Source organism: Ostrea edulis, chromosome 2 (genome assembly GCF_947568905.1).
Source record: "Ostrea edulis chromosome 2, xbOstEdul1.1, whole genome shotgun sequence".
Taxonomy (NCBI): domain Eukaryota; kingdom Metazoa; phylum Mollusca; class Bivalvia; order Ostreida; family Ostreidae; genus Ostrea; species Ostrea edulis.
In genome coordinates, this window is record NC_079165.1 from 102,139,384 (window position 1) to 102,166,541 (window position 27,158).

Below are 27,158 nucleotides of genomic sequence, written 5' to 3' on the forward strand. Positions count from 1 at the left end.
GTAATCATATTAATCAATCACTAATGAATTCTGCTTTGCATAAAAGGAATCTCATAAGCAAAATTGCAAAGCTTTTGAAAATATATCAAGTTGAAAATGTAGGCATGAAACCAGAGTCAACGCGCGTAATTCTTTAATTCGGAACGTGATCATGCACGGTTTAAAAGTTAGTAGTGTTTCAAGGTCGTAGTAAAATGGCTGCCTCCAGTTACACATGTGTGTTGTCAACCCGAAGACCGTTTTTATCTGTTTTGAGATCCTATTCCAGATGCAGTACCACATTTTTTGACAAGAAGCATAAGCCAAAACCACAAGGTTTGTAAAATTTATTAGTATAAAATTTATTAGTATGATAAATGTGCAGATGTTGTGTAATCTTACATGGCTAGGCCAAAAAAAAAAAAAAAAAAAAAAAACCCCAAAAACAAATCCTGTTCAACAGTTTACTCATCAATGCAATTTCACCCAGTTACTAGTACTTTGAACTAGAGTCTGAGTTCAAGGAAAGAATTGTGATAAAAAGATTAATTTGGGTAAAGTTAATTTAATAAGATGTGTCATATAACACAGTTCTAATAATGATGGTAAGGGTCTATACTATACTACCCCTTATATTAATATATATGGTGTGACCGTTGGACCGAGCGAAGCATGAAATGGTCATTGGCGTGTCCCAAGTGATGATCATAATTCTGTTAAGAACGGTAACATTTTATCAAGGTAATATGATTCATTTTAAGAATATATTACAGTATTTATGAAATTCCCCTTGCGCTAAACGCCCAGTGACATCTAAATGTTAAAGAGGGATATATGAGGATAATTACAGGATCCACCTATTCCTTTACTGCGGGGAATATAACGCCAGCTGACGTAAACCATGCATTGTGACGTCACATGTAGCCTCGGCTTCTTCGTCTTTCAAATCAAACAATTACAAACAACAACAATACATCCCGTTTGCAATATTAAAAAAATAGCTAAAACTAAACAAAAATTACCCAACAAATTCAATGTGGTAAAAAAAGGCCCCGCATTAATATATCATATATTTTTATTCAAGGAGACTCATGAACTCGTTCATCTATTTAGTCGTATTACTTTTTTTCTATTTGATGATTGCTAAAAACTGTAACAACAATAATTATACCATTCATTGTTAACAAACTGAGTGTTTGAATTACAAATTGCATGTCTGTCTTGTATTTTTGCCATTCAAGACGTCGAATAACTGTAGAAGCAACTAATGAACAAAACAATATGGCGGCACCCATATGGATCACAACATTTTCAGTGAACGTATGTAGAGATTATCTCTATTCCTTTGCTGATTTTCTCACTTTTTCCTATACATACGTGTTACCTTTAGAGCCTTGCTTCGCGGACGGGCCTTTGGCCCGTCCGAGCTTTGCTCGGTATTAATTGTGTAATTGAATGTACAGTACTAATTTCTAAACGATGGTTTGGCAAATATTGTGATGTTCAGGAAGTACACTGTCCATTTATGGAACTTAATCCATTTCTATCCCCCTTTGACCTGGCAGATCTGCCACTTTGCCTTACATCTTACTGAATCATTACTTTTATTTGGATCCTGTGTCATTATTTGCCTTACTTTTCGTCATATTCTGTGTCATTATTTGTCTTACTTTTAGTTGGATTCTGTGTGATTATTTGCCTTACTTTTAGTTGGATCCTGTGTGAGTTTTTGTCTTACTTTTAGTTGGATTCTGTGTGAGTTTTTGCCTTATTTTTTGTTGGATTCTGTGTGATTATTTGTCTTACGTTTTGTTGGATTCTGTGTCATTATTTGCCGTACTTTTAGTTGGATCCTGTGTGAGTTTTTGTCTTACTTTTAGTTGGATCCTGTGTGAGTTTTTGTCTTACTTTTAGTTGGATCCTGTGTGAGTTTTTGTCTTACTTTTAGTTGGATCCTGTGTGAGTTTTTGCCTTATTTTTTGTTGGATTCTGTGTGATTATTTGTCTTACTTTTCGTTGGATTCTGTGTCATTATTTGCCTTACTTTTCGTTGGATTCTGTGTCATTATTTGCCTTACTTTTCGTTGGATTCTGTGTCATTATTTGTCTTACTTTTCGTTGGATTCTGTGTCATTATTTGCCTTATTTTTCGTTGGATCTTTTGTTTGTATGTTGTTTTACGTCCCATTTGAGAATTTCTCATTAATAAACAGACATCGCTCTCTATAAGTGAAGTGCCACAAATTTTCCCCTATGGTTGGCACTTGAGGCTGTATCAGTAAACCTAAGGTTTGTTTATCATGTCACATGGGAGATCAGTTTTAGGGTTATATCTGAAAGATCCTTGACTTTCACTTCTAATGCCAAGTGCTTGTTTGAAAGAATAGTCACTACCTATGGAAAAAGTGTTAGGTTTGATGTGGCACCAGGATTGAGAATTGGACCAGTTCCGATGTGAACACCATATTGTCTTAACCACCAGACTCCCCACAGGTGGAATCCAGTGTAACTTTGTCTTACTTTTGATTGGATCCCATCATTTTCATGTAACTTTGCCTTTTGATTGGATCCCATGTAAATGCAATGGATCTTGTATAACTTTGCTTTGTTTTTGTCAGCATCCAATAAAGATGACCTTACTTTAAAGTTCTCATTAGCTCTGAATGACTTCAAAGATTATTGAATTAAAGGGACAAGCTCTTATATATATATTTAGGATTGGTGCCTGTTTACCATGCCCAAAGAACAGTATCCTGGCATCGGTCGTTCAGCACCAGTCCATATTTCAGGAGTTCAGACACAGAACAGACTGTCACTGCTGAACCAGTAGAAGAGGATTATCATACCATCATAAAAAACACAGAACGCAGCAAAGGTCAGTATCATCATAAAAAACACAGAATGCAGCAAAGGTCAGCACCATAAAAAAAACACAGAACACAGCAAAGGTCAGTACCGTAATAAAAAACAGAGAATACTCCAAAGGTCAGTACCATCATAAAAAACGCAGAACACTCCAAAGGTCAGTACCATCATAAAAAAACACAGAACGCAGCAAAGGTCAGCACCATAAAAAAAAACCCAGAACACAGCAAAGCTCCGTACCATCATAAAAAACACAGAACGCAGCAAAGGTCAGCACCATCATAAAAAAACAGAGAACACTCCAAAGGTCAGTACCATCATGAAAAACACAGAACACTCCAAAGGTCAGTACCGTCATAAAAAACACAGACCACTCCAAAGGTCAGTACCGTCATAAAAACATAGAACACAGCAAAGCTCCGTACCATCATAAAAAACACAGAACGCAGCAAAGGTCAGCACCATCATAAAAAAACAGAGAACACTCCAAAGGTCAGTACCGTCATAAAAAACACAGAACACTCCAAAGGTCAGCACCATCATAAAAAAACAGAGAACACTCCAAAGGTCAGTACCATCATGAAAAACACAGAACACTCCAAAGGTCAGTACCGTCATAAAAAACACAGACCACTCTAAAGGTCAGTACCATCATAAAAAAACACAGAATGCAGCAAAGGTCAGCACCATAAAAAAAACACAGAATACAGCAAAGGTCAGTACCGTAATAAAAAACAGAGAATACTCCAAAGGTCAGTACCATCATAAAAAACACAGAACACTCCAAAGGTCAGTACCATCATAAAAAAACACAGAACGCAGCAAAGGTCAGCACCATAAAAAAAACCCCAGAACACAGCAAAGCTCTGTACCATCATAAAAAACACAGAACGCAGCAAAGGTCAGCACCATCATAAAAAAACACAGAACACTCCAAAGGTCAGTACCATCATGAAAAACACAGAACACTCCAAAGGTCAGTACCGTCATAAAAAACACAGACCACTCCAAAGGTCAGTACCGTCATAAAAACATAGAACACAGCAAAGGTCAGCACCATCATAGAAAACACAGAATTGAGAACACACCAAAGATTATAGGAATCAAATTTGAATTCCTTTGCTTTTCCTGGATTGCCTTGTGTGTATACTTTTACTTCATGTTTACATTGTTTTAATCAGGTCCATTGGATCATCATGAGTTTCAAGCCGAGACAAGAACACTATTGGATATTGTTGCAAGGTCACTTTATTCAGAAAAAGAGGTATGCCATGCCCCCCTCCCCCGAATTTTTTTTCTGTTATGATCGGAACAATTGGCCTTCATGAGAATACTATCCTTTTATGGAAAAGTTAAATTAGATGTGATGGTGTTTCAGGTGTTTATTCGAGAGCTGATCTCTAATGCTAGTGATGCTCTGGAGAAATTACGATACCTGCAGATGACTGACTCAGAGGTTAAGGATCCGGACATACCTCTAGAGATTCATATCGGTGTGGATGAAAACAAAAAGACATTCACAATACAGGTATATAGATAAGACACAGAATTTAGGTGTTTATTCGAGAGCTGATCTCTAATGCTAGTGATGCTCTGGAGAAATTACGATACCTGCAGATGACTGACTCAGAGGTTAAGGATCCGGACATACCTCTAGAGATTCATATCGGTGTGGATGAAAACAAAAAGACATTCACAATACAGGTATATAGATAAGACACAGAATTACTCAATTTATTCCTTGATGTGGGCATAAATACATGTCCATGAAGGACCTGCAGGTTTTTTTCCTACCACATGCGAATGGTAACTATATTACTTGAAATCAAAGGCCATCTGTCATAAATAACTTTCCTAAGGTGGCCTCTTCAAAGAGGTTTGACGTGTAGTGTTTGAAATATAACCAGTTGTGGTTGTGCCCTGTGATTGGTATGAGTACCATTTAGGACAGCTGGTAGCTTATATTAAGAGAATCACAGTCTAGTTTGTCGGGTATACATGTATGAGATGCCCAATTAATATTTCATCACCTCACATACCGAAAAATTATAGAAAGTGATTCCTTATATTCATATTTGAAATAAAAATGAAAATTTAAAATTGACATTTCAAAAATACTGCCTAATAGAAACTGAAATGCACATGGTATTCCATGTTAATTTCCATAGTCCCCACCCACTGATCCTTCATTTTGCATGAACTGAGAAATTTACATCCTGTTGTAAGTTGTGGGGAAATCAATACATTGAAGCTTCATGAAGGTTTATTACAGAGAATGCAGTTAGAAATCAAAATGATACTTATAAAATAGTCAAATAACAAAAATATCCAACCTCAAAAAATAGGTGTTATGTGGTATATGGAGGTGCTCATAATGTTTAATAATTTTGTAGGATACTGGGATAGGTATGTCCAAAGAAGAAATGATTGAAAACCTCGGAACAATTGCAAAGTCAGGATCTAAGGTATAAAAAATTTGTGTTCCTAAAATTACTTATTTTGGAATATATTCTGAATCAAATGTAAAGGTATATTTGATTACTAAAGACTGTACGGAAAGTGTATATTTTATTTTTGGCATATTATAGAATTCATAGTGGGTATGTTCATTTTAATAGGAATTCTTAGAATCAATATCCAAAAAGACGGGAGATGTGGGCAGCAGCATCATTGGTCAATTTGGAGTGGGATTTTATTCCTCTTTCATGGTAGCAGAAAAAGTTGAAGTATTTTCGCAATCCAACAAACCAGGGTCTCAGGCCTTTTCCTGGACATCAGACGGGTAAATATGTCGATGTAAATCTTGATTGATTGGGGGATTCAACATTCATCACAAACAAATTGTTGTGTACAGCTTTGAATCATAATATTCATTTGTTGTATCATCTGACAAAGTAATTGTGTGAAACATCCAGATTGGCATTTGCATCTTCTTCCTTGATCCAATCAGTACTATTCAAAAGACTTGTTTTTTACAGCACTGGAAGTTATGACATGGCAGAAGCTGAGGGGGTGCAGAGGGGAACAAAAATTGTCCTGCATTTAAAGGGAGACAGCTACAACTTTGCCAAGGAGGAACGTATCAAAGGTTGGTATCAGACAGAAAGAGATTTATCAAACATTGGTATCAGATGAAAAGGATTTCAACTTGGACGAATGTTTAAAAGATTGGAGAAAAAGATGTAGACATAATTGTTGTTCACGTTAATTATCCATCTTCTGGATCACCCTTGCGTTTTGTTTACTGCTGCCAGAAATGATGCCATTATCATCTACTTGCAATATTAAAATTTCAGAGGTTATTAAGAAATACAGCAACTTCGTTGGGGTTCCTATTTACCTGAATGGAAAACGAGCGAACATTGTACAGGTGAGTGATTACCTGTTTATTAATTGGGAACAGAATGAAACTTCAACTCATCCTATTGCACATTCATACAAGAGAGCCATTGATGTCAATTATTGATGTGTAGAAAACAAAGCCTTTTCAAAACTTCTATGCATTTGAACTATTGCTATTGCAGCCCTTGTGGATGATGGAAGCGAAAGACATTACGGATGACATGCATGAGGAGTTTTACCGCTTCATTGGAAATGTATACGACAAACCTCGTTACATACTTCAGTACAAAATTGATGCTCCACTTAACATACGAGCTTTGTTCTATGTACCAGAGTACAAGCCCAGTAAGTCAGTCTGAGATGTTTAGTTTAGTATGTACAGATCTCCCCTGTCTTCTTCAATGATCAGATTTCCAGTTCTGATGTCAAGAGAGTAAATCAGTGCCATATTGGATACACTTGCTCAGTTTTGAACTATGGTTTTTTTTCCTGGTAAATTTTGAGCTTTAATGTAAATAAAATTTTTAATTTTTGATATTGAATTTAAATTTGATGCATGTTTTAAAGTTATTTTTGATTTCTTTCAGCCATGTTTGACATGAGTCGAGAGACAGATGTTAGTGTTAACTTGTACAGTAGAAAAGTGATGATTATGCCAAGGGCCAATCATATCCTGCCAAGGTGGCTCCGGTTCATGAAAGGTTAGTCAACCTGCATTTCTTATTGTCATAACTTAAAAAGTATATATGCCAAAGGAGTCCTTTTATTTTGATTCAAGCAAATTATTTGATCACACCAGATGTCAATACATGATACAACTTCTTGTCAAACATATTTTCTTGGACCCAACTTAACATAAAGTGTACTATTACTTTACAATCTTCCACTTTCAAATTACTTTGTAGTTAAGCAAATGTCAATTTTCAGCATTGTTTAACAAAAAGATTTGGATTTGAGATATCAATAATAAGATTAATGGTAGACATGTGCTGCAGAGTTGTCTTTCTTTATCTCCGTAATGTCCTGTGTTGTACAGGTGTTGTTGACAGTGAGGATATCCCGCTGAACTTAAGCAGGGAACTCCTACAAGACAGTGCTCTCATCAGGTAAAGTCGTAGTCAGAAAATATAGTCTCTCATATAGAGAGCACTCTCATCAGGTAAAGTTGTAGTCAGAAAATATAGTCTCTCACATAGAGAGCGCTCTCATCAGGTAAAGTTGTAGTCAGAAAATATAGTCTCTCACATAGAGAGCGCTCTCATCAGGTAAAGTTGTAGTCAGAAAATGTAGTCTCTCACATAGAGAGCGCTCTCATCAGGTAAAGTTGTAGTCAGAAAATATAGTCTCTCACATAGAGAGCGCTCTCATCAGGTAAAGTTGTAGTCAGAAAATATAGTCTCTCATATAGCGAGCACTCTCTTCAGGTAAAGTCGTAGTCAGAAAATGTAGTCTCTCATAATTCAAGTTTTCCAGACCCCATCAATAGCAGTAATTGTTATAAATGTAACTAAAAAAAAGAGTATTGTGGCTTCATGATCCACATGCTTCATAGCACATTTGGTGGATGACTGAATGATGACAAGAAACAATCCCTCATCAGGGGGCATAGATTCACTGAATTTTCTTGTCTGTACATGTATCTCCATCAAGTTTTTAAATAAATGTTGGAGAAGGGAGAATAAAAAAAATGAACATCCTTTTGGCTTTATCTTGATGCAAACTCGATTCAGTGTGTTTACTGCTTATATATTGAAGCATGGTATAATTTTGATTGATATATGCCTTTCTGAAAATGAATCTATTTGAATCCCTTTTGAACATGGTCATTTTGTTTGAACAGGAAGTTGAATGATGTACTGTCCAGTAAGATGATTAAATTTTTCATGGACCAAAGTAAGAAGGACCCACAGAACTACATGAAATTCTATGAGGATTATGGACTGTTCTTTAGAGAAGGCATTGTAACAACACATGACCAGGATCAAAGGGTGAGATTGAAGTAGTGATGTCAGTAACATACCAAGGCTTATTTGTTCAATCTGATGTCAAAAACATATAAAACTTTTCATTGATGTTGGAAATTAAATAATTTGTTTAAAAAAACATACATGTATGATACTGTGGTTTTATAAATATTAGTCGGCATCAATTTTCTTGAATTTAGTCATTTGCACAGTTTCAAGGGTCTTACTATAAAAGTGGTTAATATTTACGCTGGGGGTTAAGTACGTGTTTTTCCACATCCAACCTTACACGTGGAGAAAAAATACATGATAACGTAATATAGTATATATTATATCAAATATTTATAAGTATGATGTATATATGTGTGGGTGAAATTTACGCGCTTATTACATGACCGCGTAATTAGTGTGAATTTCCCCCACGCATAACCACTTATACAGTATACATTTGTGGAATTGAATTCTTTAGTATACACTGTACATTTGTAGAATTGAATTCTTTAGTATACACTGTACATTTGTAGAATTGAATTCTTTAGTATACATTTGTAGAATTGAATTCTTTAGTATACACTGTACATTTGTAGAATTGAATTCTTTAGTATACATTTGTAGAATTGAATTCTTTAGTATACATTTCGATGAAACCGCAGTATAAGCATGTGAAAATGTGTAATTGCATTGGATAAATTTAATGTGTGGTCCAAACAGTTGAGATTTTGTAGAATGATTGTAACTTTGTGTGGAGATATTGTGGTGATGATTATACCGAGGTGTGTAGATATTGTAGTGATGATTGTGCTGAGGTGTGGAGATTTTGTAGTGATGATTATACTGAGGTGTGGAGATATTGTAGTGATGTTTGTGCTGAAGTGTGGAGATATTGTAGTGATGATTATACTGAGGTGTGGAGATATTGTAGTGATGTTTGTGCTGAGGTGTGGAGATATTGTGGTGATGATTATACTGAGGTGTGGAGATATTGTAGTGATGATTGTGCTGAGGTGTGTAGATATTGTAATGATGATTATACTGAGGTGTGTAGATATTGTAGTGATGATTATACTGAGGTGTGGAGATATTGTAATGATGATTATACTGAGGTGTGTAGATATTGTAGTGATGATTGTGCTGAGGTGTGGAGATATTGTAGTGATGATTGTGCTGAGGTGTGGAGATTTGTAGTGATGATTATACTGAGGTGTGTAGATATTGTAGTGATGATTATACTGAGGTGTGTAGATATTGTAATGATGATTATACTGAGGTGTGTAGATATTGTAGTGATGATTGTGCTGAGGTGTGTAGATATTGTAATGATGATTATACTGAGGTGTGGAGATATTGTAGTGATAATTGTGCTGAGGTGTGGAGATATTGTAGTGATGATTGTGCTGAGGTGTGTAGATATTGTAGTGATGATTATACTGAGGTGTGGAGATATTGTAATGATGATTATACTGAGGTGTGTAGATATTGTAGTGATGATTATACTGAGGTGTGTAGATATTGTAATGATGATTATACTGAGGTGTGGAGATATTGTAGTGATGATTGTGCTGAGGTGTGGAGATTTGTAGTGATGATTATACTGAGGTGTGGAGATATTGTAGTGATGATTATACTGAGGTGTGTAGATATTGTAGTGATGATTATACTGAGGTGTGGAGATATTGTAGTGATGATTGTGCTGAGGTGTGGAGATTTGTAGTGATGATTATACTGAGGTGTGGAGATATTGTAGTGATGATTATACTGAGGTGTGTAGATATTGTAATGATGATTATACTGAGGTGTGTAGATATTGTAGTGATGATTGTGCTGAGGTGTGTAGATATTGTAATGATGATTATACTGAGGTGTGGAGATATTATAGTGATGATTGTGCTGAGGTGTGGAGATATTGTAGTGATGATTGTAACTTTGTGGGGAGATATTGTAGTGATGATTGTGCTGAGGTGTGGAGATATTGTAGTGATGAGTGTGCTGAGGTGTGGAGATATTGTAGTGATGATTATACTGAGGTGTGGAGATATTGTAGTGATGATTGTACTGAGGTGTGGAGATGTGGTAGTGATGATTGTGCTGAGGTGTGGAGATGTGGTAGTGATGATTGTGCTGAGGTGTGGAGATGTGGTAGTGATGATTATACTGAGGTGTGTAGATATTGTAGTGATGATTGTGCTGAGGTGTGGAGATGTGGTAGTGATGATTGTGCTGAGGTGTGGAGATGTGGTAGTGATGATTATACTGAGGTGTGTAGATATTGTAGTGATGATTATACTGAGGTGTGGAGATATTGTAATGATGATTATACTGAGGTGTGGAGATATTGTAGTGATGATTATACTGAGGTGTGTAGATATTGTAGTGATGTTTGTGCGGAGATGTCGTCTTATATTGTGAATGTGTTTTGTAGGAGAGGATTGCGAAGCTGCTGAGGTTTGAATCTTCTAAGACAGCCCCCGGGGAGTTAATTGGTCTGGATGATTACGTGGACAGGATGAAGGCTGGGGCACGAGACGTCTTCTACCTGTCTGCTCCGAAGTAAGTAAAAGCAGAAATTGAAACGTTCATGTGACTGTAGAGGGTTATGGGACCATGGTTTTCAATTTCCAATTGTGATGTGTTCAGAGCTTTACAAATAAAATAGTGCCATAAGCAGACTACTTCACTGAATTAAAGTTTTAATGAAATTACAGAATCACATACAGACACTGTTCACTTGGAACAAAATTTCTCAAGAGGTTTCACTTTCCATCTTGAAAAGTTATTTATCATAAACAGGTTGATGTTTTTAAACCATGTATCGGTTCAGGAGAGTATGATTGATTTCATGGAGCTACTTCAGTGTGGAAATGTGTTTTCATTCCTTTTAGATCTCAAGCTAGGGAGCATTAGACTGAAATTAATAACACAGACTGCCAAATAGATCAAATTTAATGATTCCTAACAGTTCTTTTAGTTTTCTGTATGACACTTCATGCTTTTAACTAGTCGACAGTTGGCAGAGAGATCTCCATACTTGGAAGCTTTACAGAAAGAGGACAAAGAAGTGTTGTTTTTGTACGAGCCGTATGATGAACTCGTTCTCATGAACCTGGGCCAGTTTTACAAGAAAAATCTCAAATCTATTGAGAATGAGATCACCAGTACGAACACAGATGAAGAAATTGATGCAGCAGACTCAGGCAGTCTGTCTAGGTCTGAAGCCAATGATCTAATGGACTGGTTATCAAACACTCTCCTAAACAAAGTCAGCAAGGTTAAGGTAGGGAGTCTTAAAATGCAGGGTCACTGATAGAAATCTCTTAAGTTTTTGTAAAAACAGTAGTTATTTAGGGACGAGATCAAAAGTTCAATTTCAGAGAAAAATCTAAATTCACATAGTTTTCACCAAGACCCCCCCCCCCCCCCCCTTTAAAACTGAATATGATGAATTTTGATTTTAATCTAACATTGATCTTTTGATTTGCCCTTTAATGAAAAATGGAGGTGATGAAAAGATAAAAAATTGATTTTGTCCTGTTTTACTTAAATGTGTCTTCTCCTCAGTACTTGTTTGTCACAACAAATATTAGAATGTATTTGCTCTAGAGTATTTCTGGCATGATCATGAATTAGAAATAAACAGCTGTGTTTTTCCATTCAGGTAACAAAAAGGTTATCCTCCCATCCGTGTGTGATAACTGTAGCGGAGATGGCATCAGCCAGGCATTTCCTGAGGACCACGCTGGCTGGCAAGAGTCAAGAGGAGAGGTACAGACTACTGCAACCCACACTGGAAATCAATCCCAGGTAATGGACAGAAGACCGGGCAAAGGGCCGAAAAAACCATCTCCTTAGGTGTCTTTGGATAACGTTTTGATACATTCTTATATTGTAAAGAAATCAACATTATTTAAAAAAAAAACCCCAGTCATTTTGAAAGTTCATTTATTCGGCAGTGTGCCACCTTTTGAGATCCCTGCAGGTACACGTATGAAAGAGAAGCAGTATTATCTGTTTACTTCAGCATGTCAGTTCAACACAATGAATTTGCAGGAAAATGATACACACAGAAAATAATGCTAATATAAATATCTAAGTGTGGACTTATTTTGCAGTCATCCCTTGATAAAGAAAGTTCACTCCTTACAGCAAAGTAATCCGGAACTTGGGAGACTGGTGATTGAGCAGGTAAGGGAAAAGTTACCTTTATTAATGGTCTGCTGATGTTCTGATTCCACATTTAAATTCAGTAGTTCTCTATAGAGTATGCAAAACTTCAGATAATTATCATTAAGGACTAATTTAGATAAAATTCTAACCATTTCAATCTAATTTTCCGTACCCCTCCCCCCCCCCCCCCCCCCTCCCATAAGAAATGTCCCTGTTAATGAAAAACATTCCTATTTTGACTTTCAAAAAATATAAGGGATAAAACTACAAATTAGAATGTTTTTGAGTGTTACTTGTGTTACCTACAATCTTAGTGGTTCAAGCCTCAAGTGAAATTAAGACTTTTTCCTTATTGACCCCCAGCAGGGTACTTTCCTGTTCCCAGCAAGGAAGCATATCCTCATCTGATTGACAAGTTATATTGAATTAATCTCTGATAATATTCACTGCCAGGAAATGTTTTTTATCAATGAGAAATTCATACACATGCATAGTACACAACACAACCCACAATGCTTTATCATAGTTGTACATGTGTGTACATATGTTTGTTCAATTTTGGACGAGTTCAAGGTGTTAATTTAAGAAATCTATGGTTTGTAGAAAAATAACAGGAAGAAAAAGACAGTCAATATATATTTGTAATATCCCACATTTTTTCTGAACTAGCTTGAAATGACAGGTACTACCAAATGTGGCAAAACTGTTTTCATAACTGTCCTGAAAAATAGTGTTTTTACAGTTGTTTACTATATGTTAGTGATCAGAATGACAAGAAAATTAGTGACTTCTGATTGGGCGGTAAAAATTAGACTTGCTAAGTCCGAAAAAAGCTGCATCCCAAATTGGTTGTCCTGAAAAGTGTTGTCATCTTGAAAGTTACAGAGGAGGTGTAGTATTTTATGGCTGTTTGAAAGCCCTGCATGGAAGGTTTTGGAATTCTATAGTAGTTACTGTGTCTCTGACCATCTTCAGTATTTTAAAACTTGCTGAGTGTATATTCAGTACTATAGTAGACAATGATCAGAGAAAAATCGCTTATATGTTTTTAAGTCCATACATGCCAACTTTTAAAAATCCCCATGGGGGATTTTGCGCGCGACGACCTTTTTTCAAAGCTCAAAATTCACGTCATTTTAGCATGAAAATAAATATTTGTCTTTTCAAATAAAATATCAATCAAATCATTGTAAATGTATCATATATTAACACAACATCAAGTGTGTTTGACCATTAACTATATAAAAAAAAAACTTTGAAAGATATACATAAATATTTTTATTAAAATCATCTAATCAGCAAAATTTTTTTCCAATAAGTCACATAAATATCAAATAATACTTAAGGTTGCATCATTTTACACCATACAATAAACATTGGCTGGTCTATATATCAAAATTTAAATTAAAGCACATGCATTTAGGTACGACTACAAAGACGATCTTGTTTGTCTGTAAAAATGGGCTTGCAGAGTCTGGTGGAATAATCAGCATTGCAACCAGAAAAGGAGTGATCTGCCCTGCTATGAAGTTTGTGAACAAAACCTTTGCACCCATGACATCTGAAATAATTACCAGGAAAAAAACACATTAAAATATACGATTTTACTTGTAAATTAAGGCTACTTGCTAAATATAAAATTCAGTACAGACTTGTGCGAGTTACGCATCACAAAGTATATTTAATGAATACTATACTATATAGATTATATAATACATCGCTATAGACGGATAGATTTGGATAGCCTATATTATCATAGTTGGAAAAAATATATATTTGACGTACCTTATTGCAAATTTTGGATGCTGTCAGCGAGAGGCAAAAATTGAGAATGTCCGATTGTTTGGTGGTGACACTATCATCGTTGTCATTCACGTTTGTGTAAAGGATATGTCAATTTGAAATCTGTCTTCCCGATTAATTACTATCAAAACATGCTTCGCACTGTCCAATAAACACCCCGACAGAAGCAGACCAACCCGACACCATACGACACAGGTAAACAGCAATGGCTGACTATTGTCCCGATTTCTGATTGGCCAGTTCAGAAATGACGCGGGATTTCAAATTCCGGTTGGAAATGGGGGTTTGTTGTCGTAAAATGGGAGATATTTTTAGAAAATCGGAATTTCGGGGTATTTCTGCAATCCCGATCGAGATATTGGGATTTGTCTTTTCAGTTGCTTCAAATCGGGAGAATCCCGCACAAATCGGGAAAGTTGGCATGTATGTAAGTCTTAAGGTTAAAAGTCAAGGTCATATTCAGATACTCGGTACTTGATGTTGGATTGTGTGATGCAAGAAGTTTATAAGTACATGTATTTCTAAACAGTGGTTTGAAGAAGACAGCTTTATATTTTGAAGCCTGAAGGTCAAAGCCAAGGTCATAATTAGAATATTGAATGTGGGATTGTGTTACTATATCTTGAATATTTTTCAATCAATAGACTTCTTATTCTGACAGTACTTAAGTGGACAATGGTCAGAGATATACATCTATACAATTTGAAATCAATTGCCAATATCACAAGAAGTAAATTACTTTGGGATTGTATGGCAGACTAACTCAAGAATTATACAATCCACAAACTTACTATTTGGTGCAGTGTAGATGATGATTTTATAGTTTTAAAAACCTATGAATTTTAAGCCTTAAGGTCAAAGTAGCACATCATTGAGCTAAGTTTGCATTAACTTTGTTCTAGTTCTGCACTTGGCTGGTACTAGGGAAGTATTCCTATATTTTCTATGATGTTCAAAAATTGTAATATATTTCCCCTCCCCATGCATCTCTATACAGTATAAAGTTTTTCCACAGTATTGGACATACACTGGTAAATGAGAAATCATGATTAAAATTAAATTCCATGCAGTGAAATTTATTCATTTTACATGACGCATACACATAAATCTAAAATCCATTTCCATTATTTTAAAAAAAGGTTATTTGTAGTAAGTTAACTGTAAAAAAAAAAAAAAAAAAAAAAGCCTTAAAAAATTATGCAGTCATTAAAAAATCATTCTCTCTACTCTTGGAAGTCTAGCAAACAAACTGTGCACTGTGATGACACAGAAGAAGGCCTATTTGGAAACTGTGAACTGTCAGGTGTTTTTGTTCAAGGATGGGACCCTTATGGTGAAAATTCATGATTTCTTATAAGAATGTCTTGACATTGAACAATCAGAATGAGTCCATACAGTGTGGAGTTAATTTCCCCTGGGTAGGTGCTCTGGTGGTAAGGTGGGGATAATAGTGAAAATGTATCATTTCTTTAAAAATCCTCTTGACATGTCAAACAGAGGCAAAATGATATTGAGAAGAAAAGCCTCTATCAAAATTATGAAATTTATGGCTCTTGGATTCCAAAATTAAGGCTTGTGTTGTGAAAATACATATTTCTTTTTAAGTATTGAAGTTCATGCTAGGCATAAATTAAAGGTTGATTATGAGTTTGAAAGATGGTCTTATTGCTCCAACAGCATGCAACTTTTGTCATGTGATGTTCAGTTGTATGTTAAAGCTCATGAGCATGGACCTCTTGTACAAACAAACCACAGAAACTTATACCTGTAGAAAAACTAGTGATACAATGTCTTACAATGTCTAATGTAAGTGATACAATGTCTTACCTGATCATTTGCCCACATGTGTGTACATTGGTTCACACCTGTATATAAGATTTAAGTCTTACCTTTTACTGCTCACTTGAACACCAAGTGAACTTTTCTGATTACCCGTTCTCCCTAGTTTGTAAACTTTTAATAATACACATTTTCTCAATTTTTTCTCTAGAACAAGGGGGCCAATTTCAACTAAACCCTATACAGAGCATCTTGTATGTTGAAATGAAGGGTTATGCCCCATTTGAAGGGGAAATAAACAAGAAAGGTAAAAATATTGTGGACCCTTTAAAACTGGTTTCATGAACCACTGGGCTAGAAAAAATGAAAGTTATGTGAAACCTTTCTGACATAATGTAGGTTCTATATTGTTAAAAAAATCGAGGCCCCAGGGTATATGATGGGGCCACAATAGGGAACTAAAGTTTTACATATGAATATTTTGAAAATAATTCAAAAATCATTTTCTCAAGAACACCAGGGCTTTGATCAGTCATATTAATATGCAAGCATCATCAGGTAGTACAGATTCCAGCAACATGGCCCAAGCGGGTAGGATAGGGTTCCAAAAGGGGATCAATTTTTTTCGAATGACAGTCTATGGGAAGTTATTTAAAAAAAATTATTAAAAACAGCAGGACCTTATATGATTAGTCATAAAAAACAAGAATACACGGGTAGTGCAGATTCAAGTTTGTTAAATCATGGTCCTTTTCTGGGGGGGGGGGGGATGCGCGAAGGATGGGACATAAAATATTTACATAAGAATTTATAGGAGAAAATGTTATTCTCAAGAGCAGAATTAACATACTGAAGTATTCTTTGGTATTGCAGAATCAAGTTGGTTTATATCATTTCTCTCTGGTTAGGGCCACAATACAGATTAAGGGAAAATGTGTTGTGTAAATCTTTTCAAAGAACATCAGTGCCATGATTAGTGTGTAATCATCCTCAGGTAGTGTAGATTCAAGTTTGTTTGAATCATGGTCCTGGGAGTAGGGTGGGGATCAAAATAGAATCTTTAGAAATATTCTTCTCAAAAACCACTTCCATGATTAGTCATATTTATATGCAAGCATGCAGATTCATATTTAATCAAATCATGGCCCTAGGGGTTAAGGTGGAACTAAAATAGGCATTCAGAGGTTTACATGAAAATATGTAGGGAACTTTATAATATTCTTTTCAAGAGTAGCAGCACCACACTACATCAATATGCAAATATTCCTAATTTGTGTGGATCCAAGTTTTTTCTTTTCTAGTTATTGACCATTGGGGTAAGGGTGGGGCTAAAATCAGGGATATTGAGTGTATATTGTTTAAAGTCCCGCAGGAGAATTTTTCACTCATATGGAGACGTCACCATTGCTGGTGAAGGACTGCAAAATTTAGGCATATGCTCAGCGCTTATGGCCTTTGAGCAGGGAGGGATCTTTATCTTGCCACACCTGCTGTGACACAGGAACTCATTTTTAGTGGTCTCATCAGAGGGACCGCCCCATTTAGTTGCCTCTTACAACAAGCAAGGGGTACTGAGGACTTATTCTAACCCGGATTCCCAGGGGCTAAAATCAGGGATGAAATTTGACATAATACACGAATATAGGGAAAACAAAATTTAAAAAAAATCTTCTCCTGAACATCAAGGCCATGTTAGTAATTTAGAAATTGAAACATGCACAGGTTATGTGGATTGAAGTTTAATTATTGGTAAGTCATGATTCCTGGGAGCTATATATAGGTTGATTACTGGTAAGTCATGATTTCAGGGAGCTATATATAAGTTGATTACTGGTAAGTCATGATTCCAGGGAGCTATATATAGGTTGATTACTGGTAAGTCATGATTTCAGGGAGCTATATATAGGTTGATTACTGGTAAGTCATGATTCCAGGGAGCTATATATAGGTTGATTACTGGTAAGTCATGATTTCAGGGATCTATATATAGGTTGATTACTGGTAAGTCATGATTTCAGGGAGCTATATATAGGTTGATTACTGGTAAGTCATGATTCCTGGGAGCTATATATAGGTTGATTACTGGTAAGTCATGATTCCTGGGAGCTATGTATAGGTTGATTACTGGTAAGTCATGATTTCAGGGAGCTATGTATAGGTTGATTACTGGTAAGTCATGATTTCAGGGAGCTATATATAGGTTGATTACTGGTAAGTCATGATTCCTGGGAGCTATATATAGGTTGATTACTGGTAAGTCATAATTTCAGGGAGCTATATATAGGTTGATTACTGGTAAGTCATGATTTCAGGGAGCTATATATAGGTTGATTACTGGTAAGTCATGATTCCAGGGAGCTATATATAGGTTGATTACTGGTAAGTCATGATTTCAGGGAGCTATATATAGGTTGATTACCGGTAAGTCATGATTCCAGGGAGCTATATATAGGTTGATTACCGGTAAGTCATGATTTCAGGGAGCTATATATAGGTTGATTACCGGTAAGTCATGATTTCAGGGAGCTATATATAGGTTGGGGTCATAAACGGGGTAAATTTTTATCGTTGGAATGTAGAGGGTAAAAATTCTTTTTAAAATCTTCCAAGGTGACTTAGCTGAGCATTCTGGTCCATAAGCCTCTTGTTTCCCAAGCTTCAGGAATACTACTTCTCATCTAGATCTTGGTATCTGTTGATTATAATAAAGAATAAGTGTAGAAAATTAAGGTTCCTGGAAGGGTGACAATACATGTATGTCTATTCTTATAAAGTACAGTGTAGAGATAAATTACTGAGAACAAGTTTGCATGAAAGAAAAGTACATGTAGCTATCGAACCGCTGTTTGTTCCTTAATACTATCGAAGACAAGGTTGTCTCCTTGACCTCAACATGGTGCTCTTTCAATTCATTCTGCTTGTCATTAAGAGGTAGCATTTTGTTTTTCTATCTTTTAAATCTAGCTTGCTGAGTTTTGAGAACACATGTTCTAATTTGTGACATATCAGTTTTAGTGTCTCTGCATTCGGGTTTTGCTATGGGTGCGATGTAACCAGCACATTGACTCTGAGGGGGCTGAGGGTTATATATAGGTGCACTGGAAAAGAATAGTTTACATATCCAGGATTAAAACCAGGATTGCAGAGATTGTTGATCATTTGTGACTCCATTGTGCTGTAATTTCAAGGGTTGTACTCACATATACTTATTTCTTGCTTTCACCATTGTTTTTCCTCTTCTCTCACTCTTTTTTTAATATTACCACTCCATGACTATGTAGCACAATTTGACTCTATCTTCAGGAAACAGGAAAAAATCATTACAGAGACTGATTTTAAACAGCATCTATTCTTCTTAACTGCATTTCGTATCTGATTTTAACATATACAGTGGCATTTGCATGAATATTGCTTGACACAAAATGGGATACCTATTGATTTATAAGAATAAATGTGAAGAGTAAAGGCAATTGAAGGGAAGATCCTGAATATTGTTTGTGTACAAGAGACATTGATGATCTAAATTCAATGACACTTGAATGGATACTACCTTGCTCAATTTCTATTGATTTTCAAGCTTATGTGTGTAGGGTCAAGTTCATTGTAGGGAACAATTCTAAAGGAACTGGTGTACAAGATGGACTAATTTTTTAAAATGGATTTTAATGACTCTATAGCTTTTTATTTTTGAAAATAAAAAAAAATCAAAGAGCAAGCTCATAGAGGAAAATTCACAGATGTTGTCTGTATGCAAGATTTAACTGATATTTCTTGTTGATTTTTTAAATGAAGCTACCTTGGATAAACATCTTGGTTCTTATAAGTTTTTAATGTTGAATATTCAAAGTTGAAGTTAGTATTGTGAAATTTTTGACATACCCATAGTGCAAAAAGGTGCTCCAGTTTGTAGTACCTGTAATCAAAATTCCAAGGTGATCAAGGTGGCTACTCATATACAAAATTTGTCTTCTCCAGAGGAGCTTCATGTTAAGGCACCAAGCTTGCCAAAATTGGTTTGCTACTGAAGTAGTTGAAGGTTAGGTCAAAGTTAACATCCTCTCAAGAACGACTGCATGCAATGTTTCCAATGATGGTAAAGGTCCCGAAGATGTGTTGCAGCTAATAAGGACAGTGTTTTAATTTCCAAAATAGATAATAAACATCCAATCATTGAAAATTCAATGTTAATTTCACAATTTTTACATTTTATACATGCTGTCAATGGGTGATAGGGTGGAAGGGGAGTCACTATTTGAGGTGGTGGATCCAAAGGAAGTAAGGTAGTAGAATTTTTTGTCTTATTGAAAAGGATGAAGAAAACTTCAAACATCATCAATGTAACCTCACAGAATCAACATTTGGATGGTAGACCTATGGAAATGAGATTTTCTACCATCTTGGGCATTGTATGCCAAAAACATTTTGTTGACATATATAGATTTTATCCATATCATGTACGCTGCATAAAATACCAGAAGATTCAATCTAATCATGTCAAGAATTCCCTCTAGTGTTTGTTTTGAAAAAGTTTGTTCTCCTGATCCCTTAGCTACTGGTAATATAGTGGTATATTTATGTGTGGTGGTCAGCTGGGTTCGATTGTTGGTGGCCAGATAGTTCAGTTGGTAGAGCATCTGATTAGAGATTCAGGGGGCCTGGGTTCATTCCTGGTCTGGTCTGTTGCATTTTCTCCCTTCCTAGTATTACATCTGGTGCCATAGATCAGCCCCTGGAACTGACAGGTGAAAATGCCTGCCAGGGGATAAAGATCTACATGGTTTGATGTCTTCAAGTGTGAAGACATTTAAGGAGGGAGGAATGTAGCAGTCAGCTGGGTTTGATCACTGTTGGCTAGAGCACCTGACTAGAGATTCAGGGGGCCCAGATTTGAATCTCAGTCTGCTCCATTGCATTTTCTCCCTTCCTGTTAAATGTGTAAGTGTATAAGACTATTTTCAATTTTGAAAAAAAGACCATGTATTTTGTATTTTTTTGCTTTTCTGCAAACTCTGCTCTTTACTGTGTTATGTTTTATTTCAATTTCTTTTTAAAAACTTAAAGTTTGAGTCTTCCTTTATTCAATTACATATTAGGGTAAGTTCAAGGTTCGAGACGATTAGGTCTCTAAGTAGGGGTGAATCAATATATCGATATATCAAGGCGATTAGGTCTCTAAGTAGGGGTGAATCAATATATCGATACATAGAAATGTACCGGTATACACCTGTCCAACGATATACGATACGGTGTTTCGACGATACGATATAATGTCGGGTTTAAAAATAGCCCTTTTAATAGTTGGGATCGAAGTTCATAATTTAAAAATGGCTTTTAACAGGAACACGATTCCTGACTTTAATAACCGCTTTTACATTGTGACATTGGAGATTCCTCAGACTTTAATACCCGCTTTTACATTGTGACATCAGAGATTCCTCAGACTTTAATACCCGCTATTACATTGTGACATTGGAGATTCCTCAGACTTTAATACCCGCTATTACATTGTGACACATCGGAGATTCCTCAGACTTTAAAACCCGCTTTTACATTGTGACATCAGAGATTTCTCAAGACTTTAATCCTCGCTTTTACATTGTGACATCAGATATTCCTCAGACTTTAATACCCGCTTTTACATTGTGACATCAAAGATTTCTCAGACTTTAATCCCCGCTTTTACAGTGTGACATTGGAGTTTCCTCAGACTTTAATTGTCATTGTTTGTTTTGTTTGAAATAAAAGATATTAAAAACCACTTCATTTTAAATTTTGATATTTTGCTTCAGAAAATGCTTAACTACATTGTATATCCAATATATCGGATATCACATCTGACAGAAAATATTGTATCGTATCGTATCAGAAAATCTTGAGCAATACACACCCCTATCTCTAAGACAAGCAGACGAATGCTTTGGGGCATTTTGGTTGATTTGTACACATACAAATTTTTATAAACATATCACATCAACAAAGATCTGTCCACATTTCCAAACATTTTTTTTAATATGCATGAAATTATAACAGTAACATCATACCATAGAGTTCTGTTAACATCACATGATCACACCAAATGTAAACTGCAGGTACACCTAACTAACGCATCACTGAAAATGTCCCAGCAATTCTGTACACTGGGAGATATACTGTAGATGGAAAAGTCATCAATACACGCTAGACTAATCTGTTATACAATAGTGTTGACAAGCTCATACTTCAACTCCCTGTATTAGTTATCAGACAGGTCATTTACATCAGTCCATCTGATACGTGCATTTTGTGAGATAGCAATTATCAGATATGTTCTTGAATAAAAATAGTAGCTATTTCATGTAAATTAAAGCATATGTCCTGGGTGTTAAGATACGATTATGAAATGCTTTTTTAGCTCACCTGAACCAAAGGTTCAAGTGAGCTTTTCTGATCACATTTTGTCCGTCGTCCGCCTGTCTTATCGTCTGTCTGTCTGTAAACTTTTCACATTTTCGACTTCTTCTCTAGAACCACTGGGCCAATTTCAACCAAACTTGGCCAAAAGCATCCTTGGGTGAAGGGCTTTCTAAGTTTGTTCAAATGAAGGGCCATGTCCCTTTCAAAGGGGAGATAATCACAAAAATGCAAAAATAGGGTGGGGTCATTTAAAAATCAAGAATTACTGGGCCAGAAGAGCTGAAATTTACCTGAAAGCTTCCTGACATATTGCAGATTCAAGTTTGTTCAAATCATGGCCCCTGGGGGTAGGATGGGGCCGTAAGGGGGGATTAAAGTTTTACATACAAATATATAAGAAAAATCTTTAAAAATCTTCTTCTCAAGAACCACAGAGCCAGAAAAGCTGAGATTTACATGAAAGCTTCCTGACATAATGCAGATTCAAGTGATGGGGCCACAAGTGGGGGGGGGGGGGGGGAATCAAAGTTTTACATACAAATATATAGTTAAAATCTTTTTCTCAATAACCACTGAGTCAGAAAAGCTGATATTTACAAGAAAACTTTCTGACACAGTGCAGATTCAAGTTTGTTCAAATCATGGCCCCTCGGGGGTGGGGGTAGGGGGGCCACAAGTGGGGGGGGGGGGGGGGGGGGGGGTCAAAGTTTTACATACAAATATAAGGAAAATCTTTAAAAAATCTTCTTCTCAAGAACCATTGGGCCAAAGAAGTTGACATTTACATGAAAGCTTTCTGACGTAGTGTAGATTCAAGTTTGCAAAAATCATGGCCTCCAGGGGTAGTTGGGGCCATAATAGGGACTAAGGTTTTACATGCAAATATATATGGAAAGTCTTCAGATATGGGCCAAGGTGACTCAAGTGAGAGATGTGGCCCATGGGCCTCTTGTTATTTTATTCTTTTTATTATCTATAGATGATATGAATATTTGAGCATTTAAAAGGTTTTTTTATTCTAATTCTAATGTGCTGCTAATAAACAATGGTGTGGAAACAAAACACATAATGAGTTGTTGTCTGTACATTGTTGCATATTGTTTGGACAACATTCTTTTAAACATATGATTTTTTAAAAAGTTCTTGGTAATAAATATTCCATTCAGTATAACTTGAACAAGTTTGGAATTGTCATGGAATGGCCCTGGCTGTTTTCTTCAACATAATTGTTTGAATTATCATTATGATCTCAACATTTTTGTTGTGGCATTTTGTTGTTATAACATGATGCTTATTTGGCAAATATTACACACAATTTTGTTTAGTGGTAGTGAATTTTTCATATCAAAATGTGTTTCTTGGTGTCTTCTTCATTGTTGGAGTTAACTTTTCACATAGGTAACTTCTATTAAAAAAATGATGGGTCAATTTCACTTAAACTTGGCCCAAAGTATCCTAAAGTGGTGAAGAGAATTCAAGTTTCTTGAAATGAAGACACGCTCTTTTCAAAGAGGAGATAATGAGAATTAAGCATTAATTACATTGTAAGAATCTTCTCAAAAACCTCTGGACCAATTTCAACCAAACTTGGCACAAAGTACTGTTGTGAAGGGGATTCAAGTGTAGGAAAATGAAATGCCATACTCTCTTTAATAGGGGAAATAATGAAAGTCATGGACAAATGGATGTTATATTTAAGAAATATTCTTTTCAAGAACCCACGGGCCAATTTCAACCGGACTTGGTACAATGCATCTTTAAGTAATTTAGGGGCTTTCAGATTTATTCAAATTATGACAGTGTTTCTTTTTAAAGGGAGATGATCTATAGAAAATAAATGTAGTGAAATTGAGGTGGGCTTGCTTTAATATCTTCTCCTGAACCACTGGATTTAGAATTTAAAAATGTTGACAGACACATCATCATACAGTGTAGAAGTTTATTGATAGGCCATTGGCCAGAAACTTTGATAGGAATATGCAGGGAACTACTTCACCTTCTCAAGTGTAGCAAGACTGTAGTATATTTCATGTGTTCATGTGTAGATTCAGTTTAATTTAAATTGTTTTCTCTTGCACTTACATTGATGCATTTATGTTTTTGAAAATGGCTATCTATGGCAATCCTGGTGAAGATTTCAATGGCATCTCATTACCCGATTGCTTCCTTTATGTATAAAACATTTAATTGGAAAGACTTTCTGAGTATTCAAAGGTGCCCCCCCCCCCCACCACCACCACATTAGGTTGAGCTATGATGGGAAATACAGACCTTAAAATTCTCTCAAGCAAAACTTTCAAATTAATATGAAAGCATTTTTCTATTACCATATTTGTTCTATAATAAACATATTTGCAAATTACCTATTAATTTTAATGTAGAGTCCATGACGTGTTGCGATTTTGAATCAAAGTTTAGATTTTTATTGATTTGCAGGGTTAATTTAACTCGTGAGCATTTGCAGCACACAGTGATCAACATGTACATGATATGAATTTTTTATGTGGTTAGCCTCCTAATCTTTCAGAATGAGATTTTGTGGTTACTATCATATCTGTAATGAACTATTAATACATGCCTTTGACGAAGGGATTTTTCTAAATCAAAGAAAAACAACAAAAATAGTTCTTTTCATTTGTACACTTTAGCCTGCACAGATTTTGTCAGCAAGATGAAATAAGCTGTTGTGTATAGGTACCCAGATATGAGGTGGTCATTATCAGCTTAGTCATGTTTATCTAGGTCATCCCCCTCCCAGAAATAAAAATCACTTGCCCTATTGGTAGAGGACAAAAGGACATTTAGTTTATAGGGATCCGAAAGAACTTTGTGATACACAAAATAATATAGAACAAACAGTAAACATAATTCTGTTTGTTTTCATCTGATGTGATTGTAGAGTACATAATGAAAATTACCTTTTGTAGTTTCAGTGAAGAAAAATTTGAATTATCGATAATTGTAAAATAATTCCTTGATAGGTTAACACTGAACTTTTTTCCCCCTCCACTCGTATGATAATACAATGGTTAACAGTGAACTTTTTTCCTTCAGTTGTATGATAATGCGATGGTACATGCGGGTTTGGTGGATGACCCCAGAACAATGGTGGACAGGCTGAACGAACTCCTAGAAAAAGCCCTAGACAAACACTGATTTGGACATGCCTGTAAAGGGCGTCTAATGATGGGAGATGCTGATGTGCATTAACACTGAATATTTTCCGTGAAAAAGGTGTTTGATTAACTGCTTTACTGCAACAATTCCTGTATGTTTTATGGGAGGGACTTTAGTATTGAACATTACACGGAGACTTGAGAGAATGGCCACGTAAAGCAGTAGAGAACCGTCACTATATGGATTATGTTTTACCTTAGGGACTACAGAGTGCATATGTGTTAACTAACTTGTCTGTGATTCAATAAAAATATTACTGATTATCGTTTGTTTTGTGTTTTATAACTCGGGGTGAATATCTAGAAAAAAGGAACGTACAGATTGTTTTGTTGCTAGACAGAAACCTTATGAAAGAGATCCAAACCAAGTCTTTCAAATTAGAACAAACCAAAGTTATTAAGTAGGCTGACATAGATACCAGCCCCTCCAGAATGTGTGTATCGGGACACCCAGGCCATCACTTCACACAAATCTGGGACATGAATGTCGCAGATAATTTTACATGACTCAATATAACCTACACCAAAACTGTTGTTCAGGTACACCAATTTAAGGTAGCTCACTACATTTTATGACATTACGTCACAAGATAGCGATTCAAATGTTTACTTGTATATCGCTTGATTGGATTGTATATCTACGTAGCTCAATTAATGGATAAGGAATATTACTAACCCGCAGATCTTGAGATCAAATCTGCCAATGTCTTTTATCTAATAGAAATAAGTTTTTTCCCCTACAAATAGCATATTTTTTGCATTTTTGACATGTACTTACAGAGCATGTTTTGCATAGCAAGATTTGCTTCCTAATCTGACAGTATCTAGGTGTTGGTTGTATAGTGGATTCAAGACAGTTGCATGTTTGACTAAAAGCCATTCCCATCTACAGTAAAACCTCTCTAATCTGACATGCACTGGGAGACCAATTTTTTGTTGGAATACACAGTATGTCAGAATAAGCAGTGTAAAAAAATGAAAATTAAAAGGGTCTGAATGCACAGGTGTCAGATTAGACAGTTTTCACTGCATTACTATTTACCAGGTACCCATAGTATTACTGACTTTAGTCAGTGTTCCATTTCTCAATGAGATAATAATCTTCATGGTTTCATTTCGGAATACAGTAATCAATCAATTAGAACATGCTTTCTTACCTCATCCAAATTGCAACTCAGTAGTAAATGAGTCATCCTGAACCGTTGAGTTAGTGCCCCTAAATTTTTTTCTAAGTTCAGTATGTGATCAGTCTTATAATTTTGGTGGACTAAGGCTCCCATCTCCCAAAGTTTTTGGGTGTGTCAGTTTGAGTACAGTAAACCTGAAGAGTTGCTATGCTTCACATGATACAAAGCATGCTCAAATATACTGCATGTAAAGGATATCCAATCCAGTATCATTATTTAAACAATTGAAATACTTTCTTTTTGTTGTTTTATTGGGTGATGAATTGCAGAAAAAATTCTTAACACGCATTAGCAGGTTAAATAAATTTTTCTGTAGTGGATGTTACCTTCATCTATTTGACCTTGATGATACTCCATATTTGGTAATGACTATGTGAACTGGTGGTATTAAAAAACCGAAACAAAATAGTTTGCGAGTGTGTTCATTGTCTACAATGAAAGCAATGTAAATTTCAAAAGAAATAAAATTCAGCTAATGTAAATATCCAAATATGCATTTTGCATAATCA

General features: G+C 35.7%; 1 protein-coding gene across 1 annotated transcript; it reads left to right on the forward strand.

The window, feature by feature from the left end:
* Positions 1 to 107: 107 nt before the first annotated feature.
* On the forward strand, positions 108 to 25,724 carry LOC125680174 (heat shock protein 75 kDa, mitochondrial-like). The gene is made up of 17 exons (XM_056155809.1): positions 108 to 315; positions 2,696 to 2,854; positions 4,026 to 4,108; positions 4,223 to 4,372; positions 5,238 to 5,309; positions 5,463 to 5,626; positions 5,823 to 5,932; positions 6,141 to 6,214; positions 6,369 to 6,531; positions 6,774 to 6,887; positions 7,223 to 7,292; positions 8,027 to 8,174; positions 10,570 to 10,697; positions 11,148 to 11,421; positions 11,803 to 11,948; positions 12,257 to 12,329; positions 25,341 to 25,724. The coding sequence occupies exons 1-17, from the start codon at positions 195 to 197 to the stop codon at positions 25,440 to 25,442; spliced, it is 2,151 nt and encodes a 716-aa protein (XP_056011784.1). The 5' UTR covers positions 108 to 194; the 3' UTR covers positions 25,443 to 25,724.
* Positions 25,725 to 27,158: the final 1,434 nt, after the last annotated feature.

Excerpts from the sequence above, each read along its gene's own strand:
- LOC125680174 (XM_056155809.1), top strand. The coding sequence starts at position 195 with ATGGCTGCCTCCAGTTACACATGTGTGTTGTCAACCCGAAGACCGTTT. Across the intron at positions 4,373-5,237 it reads AAAAGACATTCACAATACAG|GATACTGGGATAGGTATGTC; the intron begins GTATATAGATAA and ends ATAATTTTGTAG. Across the intron at positions 11,949-12,256 it reads ACACTGGAAATCAATCCCAG|TCATCCCTTGATAAAGAAAG; the intron begins GTAATGGACAGA and ends CTTATTTTGCAG.